Source organism: Mobula hypostoma, chromosome 22 (assembly GCF_963921235.1).
Source record: "Mobula hypostoma chromosome 22, sMobHyp1.1, whole genome shotgun sequence".
In the NCBI taxonomy this organism is placed as follows: domain Eukaryota; kingdom Metazoa; phylum Chordata; class Chondrichthyes; order Myliobatiformes; family Myliobatidae; genus Mobula; species Mobula hypostoma.
Window position 1 is genome coordinate 53,063,775 of NC_086118.1, and position 18,223 is coordinate 53,081,997.

General features: G+C 40.1%; 1 protein-coding gene across 11 annotated transcripts in view; it reads right to left on the minus strand.

Moving 5' to 3' along the window:
- bptf (bromodomain PHD finger transcription factor) overlaps positions 1-18,223 on the minus strand; it is a 177,377-nt gene that overhangs the window by 36,111 nt on the left and 123,043 nt on the right. For 4 of the 11 annotated variants that reach the window (XM_063030610.1, XM_063030608.1, XM_063030606.1 and 1 more), the window contains 4 exons: positions 13,860-14,024; positions 4,944-5,095; positions 3,781-3,916; positions 1,800-2,035 (listed from right to left, as the gene is read on the minus strand). In XM_063030610.1, coding sequence (XP_062886680.1) covers positions 1,800-2,035; positions 3,781-3,916; positions 4,944-5,095; positions 13,860-14,024 — 689 coding nt within the window. The remainder of the gene's footprint in view (positions 1-1,799; positions 2,036-3,780; positions 3,917-4,943; positions 5,096-13,859; positions 14,025-18,223) is intronic. The other 7 variants (XM_063030611.1, XM_063030604.1, XM_063030605.1 and 4 more) reach the window with 6 other exon arrangements.

Here is an 18,223-nt window from a genome sequence, read left to right on the forward strand (position 1 = left end):
ATGTCCTCTTCAAATACTCTCCATCATCAAGCCCCCATAACCTTCTGGGGTAGAGAATTCCAGAGATTCACCACTCCCTATGAGAAGAAATTCCTTCTTGCCTCAGTACCCTGATCACAAAACCAAAACATCTTGTTTCCAACATCAACACTGTCATTCTCCAATGAAGTTCAGATGCTTCACTGAGATTCCTCAACTTCAAATAACATAGATTTTATTTCTTTATCTGATAGAACAATCTTCTCAATCCAGGAATTAGACATTAGACTTGTGAATCTATTTTGGACTGCCCCTAAACTAGTACAGTGGATTCCAGTTAATTGGGCCACTGGTTAATCAGGGCAGCTGCTTATTTGGGACAACTCTTAAAGAATAAAATCAAATTGAGAAAATAGCTGGGATTCCTTTCTTTCATTGATTTGGAACACCATACTGCTAAATTGGGGCTGGAGACTGTTGCCGAACAGTTTGTAATTAGCATCAGTCACACTCATGTCAAGTGGCTATTAGACACTACACCGCGTTTAGAGTGAACAGTTTTTAAATAACGTTACTTGTGTGTTTTTGTGTTCAGATAACAAAGATTTTTGTCACTGACCATTGGCCAGTAATAAGCAGCAAGACAATTCAGAAATGTTTTGCTCACTCCTATTTCAAGCATTTAGGCTTGCAGGTGCCAAGAATGGCTAGAAGTGAACATTAAACAATTTCACTACATGAACAAGTTAGAAAGTATGAATAATTAAGTTATCAGCTATCATCTTGAATGTTACAATGAAAAAGAAGATTTGGAGGATGTAATCACTGAAAGCCTTCTTTGAAAGCAGTCCACTATCTGCACCAAGTGTCTGCACTGATTTTATTCATTTACAGTCAATCAAAAGAACACTCAGCATAAACTGGATGAATTCCTCTGTTGATAACTCTTCTGAACTAATACATAGTTTTATAGAACTGCAGAAGTATTGGTAGTGTTCCAATTTGTTCTGTATTTCATTCAAATACATGATTTGTTACTTAGTTTAACGGTAGTTTGTTTTTAAAAAAAAAATACCTTCTTAATTATTTCCATGAAGCTTCAGCTAATTGGGGCATCTGCTTAATTGGGTCAAATGTACAGGTCCTGATGTGTCCCCATTAACCAGAATCCACTGTATATGTTATTTTAAATTAGGGGACCAAAACCTTGCCCAGTACTCCAGTTATGGCCTTACCAGTTCTTTGTACAATTTTAACAATACTTATTTCATTTCTAAACTCCAACCCTCTTGCCATTTACCTTTGCACCACTTGCTGCACCTTCCTGTTAACTTTTTGCAATTTATCCACAAGAACATCTAAATCTCTCTTATACTTTGCTCATTTGCAATCGTTCTCCACTGAAAATAGTTTGCCTTTCTTAGAATATAGAACATTATGGGTCCTTCGGCACATGATGTTGTGCTGATCTTTGAACCTACTCTAATATCAATCTAACCATTCCCTCCATGATCTTTCATTTTTCTATCACCTTTATGCCTAAGTATTTCTCAAATGCACCTAATGTTCTGCATCTGATAATGTCCAAATATCCTCATGACTAGTGCTCACCTGTTTTTGAGCAAATGGGATAGATTGGCTACTGTTGGGTGGAGCAGCTTCAAATAAATATAACCAATAATTACTTCCAAATTTCTCTTTCAAACAGAAAATTTAGATCAGTTACTTTACCTACTTGATTTAAGGAGTGATATTTTAGAACTAAAACACATTTTTTACTGTTCCAAGTCATTTTCCTAGCCATTTACCTCAATTCTTACCTGCCCTTGTGTGAGCTGAGTGAGCTGTGCCATTGTTAACCGGACCTGTCCCTGCTGTGGCCTTTGGGTTGGCTGTTGGCCTTGTGGTGTGGCAGGCCGACTTTGGACTGGCTGCATAGGCGTGCTTGGAGCGGTAACCATCTTCTGGGTGGAACTTTGAACCAAATTGCTTGTACTTGGTACTGTTGTTACAGCCTGTCCACGAATAATCTGGGTGACTACTTGTTGGTTTTGAGCTGGAATACAAGTAGAAGGATATTGGAAGGTATATTATTCTTAAGGCTAGACCTTATCAAATCCAGTTCATCTTTGAATTTAAGTGCAATACCTAACCTTGTAAACCAATGCATCACATCTTATTATGAAAGAAAAGGAGATCAATGAAGTAAAAAGATTAGAAGATCAGCTTTATTAGTCACACGTACATTGAAACATACAGTGAAATGCTTTGTTTGCGTCAATGACCAACACAGTCTAAGGATTCTGCTAGGGATAGCTTGCAAATGTTGCTACACTTCTGGCACCAACAAAGGCATACCCGCAACTCACAAACCCTGAAGGTACATCTTTGGAATGTGGGAGGAAATCAGAGCACGTGGAGGAAACCCATGTGGTCATGGGGTGAACTACAAACTCCTTACAGACAGTCGTGGGAATTGAATGATGGATGTTCACTAGTGCTGTGAAGTGTTGTGCTAACTTGGAGGACTCCCATGCTTGTGTTAAGCTCATGACAGAATAATTGTCTTTGAAGCATATTGGCCAGCGAGAAATTGAGGTTCATTTTGCTTCAAAATTTATTTCATATGTTGGATATACAATATGTATTTGTGCATTCATTGCACTGCTTATGAACTTTAATTCCTTGTTTTATTTTGCTCAAGACTAATGTTTATGTTTAAAAATTATGTTTATTTTCATTTATTCTCATCCTGACTCCAACACAGAAGAGTTATTGAATTATGCAACTTAAGCTCCAAGACATTTCAAGCAACAGATTTATCCATCTTTAGGGGGACAGGATAGTAACAATGCTGCAAGTCTGGATGCATAACAGTTGCTATGACAGCTACTCTATACTGCAAGAAACTGCAGAGTTGTGGACACAGTTGAGCACATTACAGAAACCAGCCTCCATTCTATGGACTCCGTCTGTACTTCTTGCTGTCTCAGTAAAGCAGCCAACATAATGAGAGATTGCAACTACCCTGGACATTGCCTCTTATCCCCCTTCCCTTCAAACATACAATAAAGCACCTAAAAGCCCGTACCAACAGGCTCAGGGACAACTTCTATCCCACTTAACAGATTCTGAACAGGCCTCATGTACAGTAAGATTGTCTCTTGGTATCACATTCTACCTCATTATGATCTATCTTGCACTTTATCATTACCTGCACTGTACTCCTTCGATAACTTTTTGGCATTGTTATTGTTTTACCTTATTCTAGCTCAACACTATAATGATTTGATCTGTATAATTAGTATGCAAGAAAAACTTTTCACTATATGTTGGTACATGTGACAATAATAAATCAATACTGCATAAAATAGAAGATGCCAATGGTGAAGAAATGTCCACAAGCAAATGTTACTAAATGACGTATTTCAGAGTGCAGTAGTACATAAGATGTACTAAGGTCAGTACAGCAATCACTTGATAGTATGGGGCAAGGATTACAATTCAGGTCCCTGCTGTCACAAAACAGGGAGGAAACCAGCCTTCACTAACAGCCTCTCACACGCTGCATGGGTTCATTGTTTAGGGAAGAGACACGAGTGGTATTTGACACACTGTAAGAGAATGTATTGAAATGCTAGCACAATAAATGGAGAGAAAGATGTGTACTGATATACTGTACATTTTTATTGTGAAATGAAAAGAAATGTGACCTGGCCTGCATAACAGATGGGAAGCACAGATGGAGTGGGTGATGCATCAGATGACTATCTTTATGGGAAATATAAAAGGGGAACCTACTGGCTGGAAGTATACCTTGTTGTACCATCAAAGGTGTTCGTATTATAGTTTTCCCAATTGCTGCTGTCTGCTGAAAAGGTGCCCTTATAACTGTAACGCCAGGGCGTATCTGTGTTGTTCCTCCTGTTGTGAGAACCTGGCATTAAACATTAAATAATATTAATTATGAAATAGCAATCCACATTCTATAGTACAATATTAGAGATAACAAAATCCCTTATGAATATATGGAGCTGTAGCGCAACATTATCAAATTCATCAAATCCAGACAGCTCAATCCAATGTGTTAGAAATGAATTAATTTAGTTTTTTAAAAATTGTATTATTTAGAGATACATCACGGTAACAGGCCATTCCGGCCCAATGAGCCTGGGCCATCCAATTACACCCATACGACCAATTAATCTACTGAACTGCACATGAGAGGAAACCAGAGCACCTGGTGGAAATCCACACAATCACAGGGAAGGAGAACGTACAAACTCCTTGTAGATGGTGGCAGAACTGACCTGGGTCAGTGGCGTTACAATTGCATTACACTAACCAATACTACCCCCTTGGAGTTTGAAAATTTGGTTTTACTAACCAACCCCAAAGTTTGATATCAAAAAATATCAAATAATTATTTGATGAACAGATTTACTGACCTGTAAAACTGAGCAAAACTGAAATTATCTAAGGACCTCCAAACAGACCATGTAATAGGACACAAGAAAAATCTTTAATTATTTGGGTGTCCATGTTAACTTTGTTGCCTGTTGCTGAAATGTGCTTAGCCAAAGAACAACTCTACAGCCATTTGGTCCAACATGCCTGACTGCTTTTCATTCACAAGATACAGATATCATGGGCAAAGACAGTATTTATTTCTGCTCTCAATGAACTGCAGCATGTCTGGTTAAAAGATTTTTTAAATCAAAGTTCTAGGATATCATGAAAGTAACACATGAATACAACAAAGATGGAGGGACATGGACATTGTGTAGGTAGGAGGGTCTCATTTTTGGTTTTTTTTTTGATTGAGTACCTTCCAATTCCCTTCACTCACTGTGAATTCAGCTTGTACTCACTTTGCAGGTGAAACATCGGTGCAGCTATGCCAAAACAGCATCCACTAGAGCTACAAAGATTTATACGGTTATTAGTAATAGAATAGTAAGTACCTGTACCTGCTGAGTTGATGTCGTTGTACCTGGTGCATTCTGTCGTAGAGTTACTGTGGCTGTTCTTGGTTGGAATGAAGTAAAGGTTTGCTGGCTTGAAGTAGTGCCCGATGGAATGATTCCCAAAACTTTCTGCTGCACCTGAACTACTCCTGCAAAAGTAAAAGGAGGGAAAACTCATTGTTCGTCCACTTCAATTCACTGCCTAATCATTGGACAACAGTAAATCATTAGCAAAACGCTTCCAATCTGTGTTATAGAGCAAAGAGATAACGTGAAAAATTATGTTGATAGCTCGTGTCCAATGAATGTTGTGATGTAGTTATTAGAAATTATTATAGACAGAGTGGCTGAGTGCTTGAACAAATACAATCAAGGATCAACTTCATTCACCATATACATTACATGTATTACGAACTTCTTGTTGTGTGTTGGTCAGGATACAACATGCAACCAAAAAATTTGCAACAATTACGTACAAAGAATTCTATAACAAATAACATTAGAGATTAAAGTATGGATATGGAATAAAATGTTTATCAAAATATAACAGCATTAGAGTGCAGGGCAGAGACAAAGGTAAAGTATCATCTGATCAGAGGGAGACAAGGAGGATTATAAAATCCTTTTGATGCAAGATCAATGATCTGAAATACTAACTGTTTTTCTCATCATAGATTGCCTGAGTATTTCCAATATTTTGAATTTTATGGATTATGCGAAGTCAGCTGTAGCAAATAGCTGAATTTTATAAGGATGACATCAGGTTGAATAAGAAAGCAGTTGTTGATTTTATTTATGGAGAGAAGCTATTTACTTGTGTTGCACAAAAGAAAGACTGGCAAAAATCAACACTGCATGGAATTGGAGCCAACTCTTACTGTAATTTATGTACTGGATAAGTGAATAAAAAGCTGAAGTTTCTGAGGACACTAAGTTTGTCAGCACAATAAGTAGTGCTAATAGGACATTTATATTTAAGTGCTAGCTGGACATTCCATGACTAAATTCCATTTCCTATTCACAATTTGTGTTGGTTTGAGTGCAGAATCTGAAAGATTATTTTTTTTTCTACTTTGCTGTATCCACATGGAACAGAATAGGACACTTGTTGCATGTTTAAAAATAATAATAATTTTGAATGACAATTGCCACCATTGATAGCTGGAAAACATTTGATCACACAAAAGGTTTTGCTGTCACCTTCAAAGTTACAGATAAAACAGCTCTTCAAATGCAAAATGTTTCAAGAAGTTAGCACATCTCTGAGTTGGGGAGAAAAGGAACCTTCTTGCAAAGTCCTTTTTTAAAAGTCGAAATGTGTTCTTTATTATCAGACTATAAGACCAGATGATACAGAACAAGTTAGGCTATTTGGCCCATCGAGCAGTGCTCTGCCTCGTCATCATGGCAGGTCCATTTCCCACCAGCCCCATTCCTTCATGCCATGACTAGTCAAGAACCTATCAAACTCCCACTGACTTGACCTCCACATCTCCTATGGCAAAGACAGATTTATCACTCTCTGGTACAGAAATTCCTCCTCATTTCCATTCTAAATAGCCATCCCTCTATTCTGAGGCTGTGTCCTCTGGCCCAACATTCCTCCATCACAGAAAACATCCTCTCCATATCCACTCTATCAAGGCCTTTCAACATTCAATAGGTTTCAAAGAGAACCCCTCTCATTCTTCTTAATACCAATGAGTACAGGCCCAGAGCTACCTATCAGTCCTCATATGAAAACCTTTTCATTCCTAGAAACCTTCATTCCCTCTCCAATGTCAGCACATCCTTTCTTAGATAAGAGGCCCAAAACTGCTCGCAATACTCCAAGTGCCTTATAAAGCCTCAAAATTACATTCTTGCTTTTATATTCTGGTCCTCTCAATATAAATGTTAACATTGCATTTGTATTCTTCACCACTGACTCAACCTGCAAATTAACCTTTAGGGAATACTGCACAAGGATTCCCAAGTCCCTAATGTTTCAGGCTTTTGAATTTTCTCTTCATTGAGAAAACAGTGTGTTTTTATTTCTTCTACCAAAGTGCATGACCATACACTTCCTGACACTGTATTCCATCTGCCATTTCTTTGCCCATTCTCCTAATCTAAGTCAGGGGTTCCTAATCCGAGGTCTATGGACCCCTTACTTAATGGTATTGGTCCAAGGCATAAAAAAGGTTAGGAATTCCTAGTCTAAGTTCTTCTGCAGCCACTCTGCTTCCTTAACAGTACTTGCCCCTCCATCTGTCTTCATATCATCCACAAACTTGGCCATAAAGCCATCAACTCTGTCATCCAAATCATTAATATATAACATAAAAAGGAGCAATCCCAACTCCGATTACTGTGGAACACCACTAGTCACCTGCAGCCAACCAGAAAGTGCTCCCTTTATTATCACTCTCTGCTTCTTGCCAATCATCCAATGCTTTATCCATGTTAGTATCTTTCTTGAAATACCATGAGCTTCAGACTTGTTAAGCAGCCTCATATGTGGCACCTTGTCAATGGTCTTTGGACAATCCAGCATTCACCAATTCTCCTTTGCCTATTATTTCTTCAAAGAATTTCAATGGGTTTGTCAGGAAAGATTATCCCTTAAGAAAGCCATATTGATTTTGGCCTACTTTATCATGTACCTTCAAGTATCCGGAAACCACATCCTTAGTCATTGACTCCAACATCTTCCCAACCACTGAGGTCAGTCTAATTAGCCCACAAATTCCCTTCTTCTGTCTCTCTCCCTTCTTGAGTCCATGAAGAGTGGCATTTGCAATTTTCCCATCCTTTTTTTTTTAAAAAAAAACACCAACAGAGGGCAACTAAAAAAGCAACCCAATCCTCTAACTTCCCATTAATTTTTGCTCCATTACTTTGGCTTTTATATTGACTTTGACACTTGCATCATTGGGCCTTTAGAATACTACTACTTTGGAATGTATCTATACTACGCCTTCCAAATTGCTCCCAGAAACTACAGCCACTGCTGCTCTGCTGTCATCCCTGCTACTGTCCCCTTCCAAGCAACTTTGGTGAGCTCCTCTTATGCTTCTGTAATTTCCTTTACTCCACTATAATACTGATACATCTGACTTTACCACTCAAATTGCAGGGTGAATTATCACATTATGATCACTGTCCCTCAAGGATTCCTTTTCATTAAGCTCTCTAATCAATTCTGGTTCATTGCATAACACCCAATCCAGAATAGCAGATCCCCAGCTCAACTTCGAGCTACTCTTGTTGGCATTCTACAAATTCCCCCTCTTGGGATCCAGCACCAACCTAATTTTCTCAATCTACCTGCATATTGAAATCGCCCATGACGATCATAACTTTGCTCTACTGACGAGCCTTTTCATCTCATATTGTAATTTGTAGCCCACATCTTGGCTACCGTTTGGAGGCCCATATACAACTCCCATCAGGGAGTTTGTACTCTTCCAGTTTATTAACTACTCATAAAGACACTAAAGACACTACACTTTCCGGTCCTATGTCATCTCTTTCTAATGATTTGATGTAATTTTTTTACAAACAGATCTACCCCACTCCCTTTGCCTTCCTACCTGTCCTTTCAATACAACTGCCTGGTATCGGGGGCTACTGCACAGGACCAAAAGCAGCTCCAGAAAGTTGTAAAATTAGTCTTAGGTACTGGCCTCTGTATCCAAGACATCTTCAAGGAATGGTGACTCCGAAAGGCGATGTCCTTTATTAAAGACCCCCACCACACAGGACATGCCCTCTTCTCATTGTTACTGTCAGGAAGGAGGGTCAGAAACCAGAAGGCACAAACTCAGCGCTTCAGGAACAGCTTGTTTGGTCATATAATTCCTAAGTGGACACTGAACCCATGAACACGACCTCACTTTTTAAAAATTATTACTTCTGTTTTTGCACTATTTTTAATCTATTCAATACAATATAATAAATATATACAAACACACACACTGTAATTGATTTATTTATCTATTATTTCATTCTTTATTATGTATTGCATTGAACTGGTGCTGCAAAGTTAACAAATTTCACCAGAAATTCAAGTGATAATAAACCTGATTCTGATTCCTTGGATGTTAAGCTCCCAACTCTAACCTTCCCTCAACCACAACTCAATGGTGCCCACAACTGCATGCCCATCAATCTCTACAACTGCTACAAGTTTACCTACTTTACTCCATATACTGCGTGCATTCAAATATAACAACTGCAGTCCTCTATTCATCGTTCTTTTCAGTTTTCAACATCTTTTACACTACAATTCATCCTGCTGACTGCAGTTCTGCTCTACCATCAGCTTGTCCTTGCTAGCAGTCTCACTACACACTCCCTTTATTTTTAAACCAACTGTCCCTCCTCGGCCCTATCATAAGACCATAAGATAAAGGAGTAGGCCATTCAGCCCATCGAGTCTGCTCCACCATTCAATAATGGGCTGATCCAATTCTTCCAGTCATCCACACTCCCTTGCCTTCTCCCCATACCCTTTGATGCCCTGGCTAATCAAGAACCTATCTATCTCTGCCTCAAATGCACCCAATGACTTGGCTTCCACAGCTGTTCATGGCAACAAATTCCACAGATTTGCCACCCTCTGACTGAAGTAATTTCTCCGCATCTCTGTTCTTAATAGACGTCCTTAAGTCGTGCCCTCCTGTCCTGGCCTCCCCTACCATGAGAAATAACTTTGCCATATCTAATCTCTTCAGGCCTTTTAACAATCACAATGTTTCTATGAGATCACCCCTCATTCTCCTGAACTCCAGGGAATACAGCCCAAGAGCTGCCAGACATTCGTCATACAGTAACCCTTTCATTCCTGGAATCATTCTTGTGAATCTTCTCTGAACCCTTTCTGATGTCAGTATATCCTTTCTAAAATAAGAAGCCCAAAACTGCACACAATACTCCAAGTGTGGTCTCATGAGTGCCTTATAGAGCCTCAACATCACTCCCCTGCTCTTATATTCTATACCTCTAGAAATGAATGCCAACACTGCATTTGTCTTCTTCACCACCGACTCAACCTGGAGGTTAACCTTTAGGGTATCCTGCACAAGGACTTCCAAGTCCCTTTGCATCTCTGTATTTTGAATTCTCTCCCCAGTTAAATAACAATCTGCCCGTTTATTTCTTCCACCAAAGTGCATAACCATATACTTTCCAACATTCTATTTCATTTGCTACTTCTTTACCCATTCCCCTAAACTATCTAAATCTTTCTGTAGGCTGTTTCCTCAACACTACCCGCTCCTCCATCTATCTTTGTATCATTGGCAAATTTAACCACAAATCCATTAATCCCATAGTCCAAATCATTAGCATACATCATAAAAAGCAGCAGTCCCAACATCGACCCCTGTGGAACTCCACTGGTAACCGGCAGCCAGCCAGAATAGGATCCCTTTATTCCCACTCTGTTTTCTGCCAATCAGCCAATGCTCCATCCATGCTATCACTCAGGTTCCCGTCAAATTACTTTAAACACATTGTGCTCTGAATTAAGTTCAAAGTAAATTTATTATAAAAGTACATGTACGTCAGCATATACAACCTGAAATTCACTTTCCTGCAGCCATAACTCAATAAATAGAATCAATGAAAGACCACACAACAGGTGACAAAGAACTGTGCAAACACAAAAAGAAACAAATAATAATAAAAAATAAATAAGCAAAAAAAAATTGAGAACATAAGATGAAGAGTCTTTGAAAGTGAGTCCAGAGGTTGTGGAAACTTTTCAGTGATGGGGCAAGTGAAATTGAACGGTTATCCCTTTTGGTTCAAGAGCCTAATGGTTGAGGGGTAATAACTGCTCCCGGATCTGGTGATGTGAGTTCTGAGGCTCCTGTGCCTTCTTCCTGATGACAGTAACAAGAGGAGAGTTCCCTGATGATGGATACTGTTTTCCGATGACAAAGCTCCATGTAAATGTGTTCAATAGTGGGGATGGCTTTACCAATGATGGACTGGGCCACAATCACTACTTTTTGTAGGATTTTCCATTCAAGGACACTGATGCTTCCATACCAGGCTGTGATGCAGACAGTCAATATCCTCTCTACCACATATCTAATGAAGTTTGTCACGTTTTAGATGTCATGCCAAATCTTCACAAATCCCTTAGGAAGTGGAGCCAGTGCTGTGCTTTCTTCATAATTGCAATTACGTGCTGGGCCCAGAAAAGGTCCTCTGAAATTATAACACCGAGAATTTAAAGTTTCTGATCCTCTCCACTTCAGATCCTCCAATGAGGACTGGCTCATGGACCTCTGATTTCCTCTTCCTGTGGTCAATAATCAGCTCCTTGGTCTTCCTGACATTAGTAAGGGGTTGTTGTTGTCACACCACTCAGTCAGATTTCCAATCCTCCTCTTATATGTTGATTCATCACCACCTTTGGTTCACCCTGTGACAGTGGTGTCGACAGCAAACTTAAGGGCAATGGAACTGTGCTTGGCCTCACAGTTTTAAGTGTAAAGCAAGTACAGCAGGGGGCTAAGCACACAGCCCTGTGGTGCACCTGTACTGATGAAAATTGTAGAGTTGTTGTTGTTGCAATCCAAACTAGACTGGAGTCCACAAGTGAGGAAATCAAGGATCCAATTGTACAAGGCGATACTGAGGCTAAGGTCTTGAAGCTTATTGATTAGTTTTGAAGGGATGAAAGTATTCAATGCTGAACCGTAGTTGATAAAGAGCATCGTGATGTATGCACCGTAATGGTATTAAGTATTGTTGCACTGCACATCCTTGCAATTAATTACATTTATTGTGTTTTTTTTTAAAAACAGAATCACGGCTCTTCAGAAAGTAGCTTGCGTGTAACTATGTTTTACACCAGTGATTTTTGAGAGTTCTGCAGTCAGAAAGTCATAAACACAAGAGATTCTGCAGATGCTGGAACTCTTGAGCAACATACACAAAAATGCTAGAGGAACTCAGCAAGCCAGGCAACATCTATGTGAGGGGAATAAACAGTCAACATTTCAGGCAGAGAGCTTTCATCAGGATTGGAAAGGAAAGAGAAGCCCTTATTCTGGCTTCTGCACCCTTTCTTTTCCACTGGATAAGCGACTGTGTCTTTTCACTTCTTTTTTAATTTTGCTCAGTATGGAGAAATACTGACCCATTTGCTGAGGCAGGGTGGTAGGTGATAATTTGCAGAGTTTACTTGCCTGTGCTTAACCTGAAATCATAACACTAAAAGGAGTCCAGAGTGAATGTTTAAAAACTTGCAGGACCCACTCCTATCTGAGCAAATACCACTCAAATACTGGCTCTTTGTAGCTTTGTGGGAGAGTGCTCATGGCAGACATGTCTGGGATGATGGATTTAATTCTGTGAATACAATAATACCAGGTTGAAACTACAGTGGAACATAGTTCACATAGACTGTGGAACATCTCTTCTAACTTCAACATCTCCAAAATGATGAGCACTTGATCACTCTGTGTCTATACTCACTGGTGTTTAGAAGAATCAGGAGGGATCTCATTGAAACTTACTGAATATTGAAAGGTTTAGACAAAGGGAATGTGGAGAGGATGCTTCTTATAGTGGAGTCTAGGAATAGAGGGCAGAGCCTAAGAATAGAGGGACATTGCTTTAGAACAGATGATGAGGAAATTCTTTAGTCTGAAGGTGGTAAATTTGTCGAATTCAATGCCTCAGATGAATGTGGAGGCAGGAGAATGGGGTTGAGAGGGATAATATGTCAGACATGATGGAACGGTAGAGCAGACTCAATGGGCCAAATAATCTAATTCTGCTCCTGACGTATGGTCTAATGGACTTCAGTATTTATAAAAGACTGGTGTGGGTGGGGCTAGATCCATTGTTGGTATGAAAGTAAGATAATTGTGACCAACAGAGTGACACACTACCATGTCCCGCTATGCTGTCAGAGTTAAGAGGTCTCAGCAGTTTTTTTCCTCTGATGCTTTCAGCTTATGGTTAAAAATGAAGATCACGCAACGAACAGTTAAACAAGGCTTAAATGCAAGAAATTCTACAGAAGCTGGGAAGCCAGAGCAACACACACAAAAGCTGGAAGAACTCAGCAGGTCACACAGCAGCTATGGAGAGGAATAAACAGTCGACATTTCAGGCCAAAACCTTTCACCAGAACAAGAAAGGAAGCAAGAAGCCAGAATAAGGTGGTGAGGACAAAGTAAGAAGGTGGGAGGTGATAGGTGAAGGCCTGGAGAAGGAATCTGATAGGAGAGGCAAGTGGAAGATGGGGAAAAGATAGGCAGGTGAAGAGAAGTAGTAAGAGGGGAAGTCAGATTGGAGAACTGAAAAAAAAGAGAAGGGACAGGGGAGAAAATTACCGGAAGTTAGATGAATCGATGCACATGCCATCATGTTAGAAATGACCCAGACAGATTATGTTGAGGTGGTGAACCATTTCAATGTCATTCCCCATTCCTATTCCAACATGTCAGTCTATGCCTTCTCCCTTCTCTACAGCAGTATCATCTCATTTTCCATCTGGGTCGCCTCCAACATGATGGCATGATCATCTCTTTCTCTAACTTCCCAAGAGAGGCAATTTTCCTCTTCCCCTTCTTCAATTCCACCTATCATCTCCCAGCTTCTTTACTTCATCCCTCCCTCCCCCACCCACCTTGCTTTACCTATCGTCTTCCAGTCTGCACTTCTTTCCATTCTCCAACTCCCCACCTTTTTATTCTGGCTTCTTCCCCCTTCTTTTTGCAGTCTGAATGACAGGTCCCAGCCCAAAACGTCAACCACTTATTCACTTCCACAGATGCTGCCTGACATGCTGAGTTCCTCCAGCATTTTGTGTATATTTAACAAGGGACAGGGTAGGCATTTATTAAATCCTGACAGATACTGGGTGCATTCACACAAATTAAACATTGATTGACTCCACCCTACCTCCTTGAGTGGTTGGCACATTGACGGTGAGGATTTTGCTGTTTGCAGGAATTGGAAGCTTGGCAGTGATCACCTTACCCGTCATGGTTACCGGACTCCCTGTGATCTGGAACGTCTGACCTGTGGTGGCAATTGTTGTACCTGTGTTGGCAACTGTGCTGGTGACTAGTAGGGGAATAAAATGGACAGCCAGAGAAATAAAAAAAACACTTAGACTTGTATCTACAATCACACAGATATTAAGAAGAGCAGCTTTTGATGACAGTATCTGCTATTAAAAAATAAAACTAAATAAAATAATCCTGAGTATGCAGACATGAATAAAAGATACATATTTTTTCTTTTGATTTAAAAAATAACCCTATGTACAATTGAGTCATATAATGATGTGAAGTTATTAATCCACTTGTGAATGATTAGCATCACTGCCTACATAATTAAAACATGTTAAATATATTAAAACTATTTAAATATACAGTATCCACTGATCTCTTGCAAAAAAAAATACTTTTTTAAAATTCAGGATTTTCATTTAAGTTTTTCCAAGTTGTTTCATTCTCCAACTGATGCCAATGTATATGTCACGTACAGTTCAGCAACCCTTGATGAACACAAAGCTGGCTTCATGTTCTTCCCAGTAGAGAACACTGATTTGAAACATTGCTCAATTCCACACCCACCCCACCCCCTGCACAGTCCTGTGATAAATATATAATGTTGTGCAGCAATAAGGACAAAGCAATAACGAGCATTAAATCATCCAATGCCCTATTCACATTTTGAGACATCAGGGCCTGATTCCAAATAGTGTAACCTATTTGCCAAGTCAAAGATGAAAATAGGCAATTTGTTTTTTTTTGTTCAACTATGCATACTAAGTACATTTCACAAATTGGTTGGTGAACCTGCCTGATCCAGCAATACGAAGGTATAAAACCAATGAGCCAACATTTGTTCATAGAGAGGCTGCCTACAAAAAGGTCTGGCAATCTGTGGTAAGAACATCTTTTTGTTCTCAGCTTGCGTCAGGCATCAATTCAATTATTGTACATCCCCAGATCTCTGCAGCCTGTCATGTCAGTCAGCTAGATGAGCAGTAAATCTACAAAGAATCCACAGAACCAGCATACTATCCTGAAGCAAAAAAGCCAATACTTTTCAAAGCATCTTGAAAGTAAGGTTGGGGAAAGCACCTTTAAGGTAGAAGTTGACAGAAATACTTTTCTTAAATAATTCCTTAAATTTTAAAACATTCAGATGAAGCAAGAGCCAAAATATACAAATAAAATTGGTCTACAATAGGGCCAGATACCTTGCTGAGCAATGATAAAGACTCAGTGCACCCTTAAAATTTACTCTGTCCCCATTTAAGATACAATTTCTGGGTATTTTTAATCCAGGACTATTTTACAAATAAATAGTTGTTTTTTTTTATGAACTAGCCCCTGTCAGTTTAAGATTTCATTTAATTCAATTGAAGAAAGTTACAAAGCATGGTGACTATAAGGGCCTGTCGTTTTTTGACAGCGCTCTCTTTTTACTGGCAGCAACTCTCAGACATCACCTCGTATTACCCTTTTAAAAAAGGCCCCACTCTGGACCATCAGAAAATTACCTCTGAGAACATCACGAACCTCATCAACTCTGGAGAACTTCCTTCCACTGCCACCAAACTCATAGCTCTCCTACCCCACACTGCTCATTTCCACTGTACCTCCCACCCAATATCCACAAACCTGACTCTCCGGGTAGGCCCACTATCTCTGCCTGTTCCTGCCCCACTGAACTCATGTCTGCATACCTAGTTTCCATTCTATCCTTGGTTCAGTCTCTTGTCGCTTACATCCGCGACACTTCACATGCTCTCAATCTCCTCATTAATTTTTAATTCTTTGGTCACGACCAGCTTGTTTTCTCCAGTCCCGAGACACTTGCATCCACCATCAAAAAGGCCTTAAAGCACTGTTTCTTTCTCATTAAAAGACCCAGCTAGTTCCCCTCCACCTCCACCCTCTGCGGTTTGGCCAACCTGGTCTTCTCTCTCACTAATTTTTCCTTCAGCTCCTCCCACTTTCTCCAAACTCAAGGGGTAGCCATGGGCATCTGCATGGACCCCACTGGCTATGTAGAACAGTCCACGTTCCAAGCCTTCCCTGGTAATGCTCGTTTATCCCCACAACTATTTTCATATTTTACTGTCTCATTTTCTAAACTTAAAATATATTGAAGCAGGATTTTTGAGCTAATCTACAAAAGATTGTGCATGTCAAATTGAAAGAAAAATGACAAAACCTGTCGACAATTTACTAAATATTAAAAACCAAAACGAGATTGAAAAGTAACCATCCCCTTTGGGATTACTACGCTTTCCAGCATCTGCAGATTTTCTCGCCTTCATGCATCATTGCTGTCCAGATTTTCCAGGGTTGAGTGAAGTCACCTTACCAAATCACCCAATTTGTTGATGTAGAAAATTGGAGGATCACTTGTTTTCAATGAATTCATAAGAATACTCCCTCTGTCTATAAGGTCCAACAGTATGGCAGATTTTCAACAAACCAAACCAAAATGAAGACAGAAGAGCATTCATGACAAGTCAGGGAAATAATAAAAGAGAAGCACAAATCTGGGAAAGGGTACAAGATCATCTGAAAGGCACTGAACATACCTCGGAGCTCAGTGCAGTCCATTGTGAAAAAGTGAAAAAAGAATTTAAACCACAACCACACTGTCTAGGTCAAGCCACCCCTCTAAACTTAATCGCCAGAGAAGTACAGCGCTTGTAAGAGAGGCTACTGTGACGCCAACGGTCACTCTGAGTGAGCTGCTAAAGTCAGTGGCTGCAAATGGAGATAAAGTTCATGGCTCCACAATATCAAACGCCTTGGACAAACAAAAACAGAGTATTTATGGAAGAGGCAAAGTAGAAGCCCTGTCTTAAAAAAAACCATAAACTTGCCCGTAAAACATTACTAAGAAGATACTGTAAAGATACGGAAGAAGTCTTGAGGTCAGATGAGACTAAAGCAGAACTTTCTGGCCTCAACACGAAGCAGGATGTATGGCATAAATCTAATACCGTGCATCAGCCAGGTAACACCACCTTTACTGTAAAGTACTGTGAGGTAGTAAAATGCTGAACGGATGCTTTTCAGCAACAAGGACTGGAAATCTGGTCAGGATTGATGAGAAGATCAATGCTGATAAATACAGAGATCTTGGCTAGCAGATTTTTATCCAAGAAAGCTTACACTGGGGAGCAAGTTTGTCTTTCAGCAAGACAACAATCCTTAGCACATTGCCAGAGCAACCATGGAGTGCCTTCAAATAAAGAAAATTATCTTCTTGAGTGGCCCAGTCAGTCTTGACCTTTGGTTGGGGGCTGAATACTTTTACAAGGCACTGTAAATTGATGATGTACACTGCACACTGGTGATGCTTCATGCATCCATGCTGAGCTCATCAATTTCATAAACTTTGCCTCCAACTTCCACCCTGCCCTTAAATTCACTTGGTCCATTTCTGAGACCTCTTTCCCCTTTCTTAATCTGTCTCCATCTCTGGAGACAAACTGTCCACAGATATCACTATAAACCTACAGATTCCTATAGCTATCTTGACTCTACTTCTTCCCACTGGGTCTCCTGTAAAAATGCTATTCTCTTTTCTCAGTTCCTTTGCCTCCACTGCATCTGTTCCCCGGACTGTCTTCCTTTCCAGGACATTAGTGACGTCCTCATTTTTCAAACATTTGGGGTTCCCTTCCTCCACCACTGATACTGCCCTCACCCACATCTACTCTATTTCCTGGACACCATCTTCTAGCCACCTTAATTTGGATAGAGTTCCTCTTGTCCTCCCGACCACCCCATGAGTCACTGCATTCAACACATCATTCTCTGCAACTTTGGCCATCTTCAACTGGATCCTACCACCAAAAACATCTTTACCTACCCACCCCAACTCTTTGCTTTCTGGAGGAATTGCTCCCTCCATGATTCCCTTGCCCATTTGTCCTTCTCCACCGATTTCCCTCCTGGCACATATCCCTGAAAGCAACAAAAACCTGCCCATTCACCTCCTTCCTTATCAAGGTCCCAAACAGTCCTTCCAGGTGAGGCAACACTTCACCTGCAAATCTGTTGGGGTTGTCTATTGTATCCAATGCTCTTCATGTGGCCGCCTCAACATCAGTGAGACCCGACGTAAATTGGGGACCACTTTGATGAGTACCTCTGCTCCATCCTTCAAAAGCAGAATTTCCTGGTGGCCAATCATTCTAATTCCTATCTCTGTTCCCATTCTGACATGTCAATCCATGGCCTCCACTTCTGTCACGATGAGGCCATTCTCAAGGTAGAAGA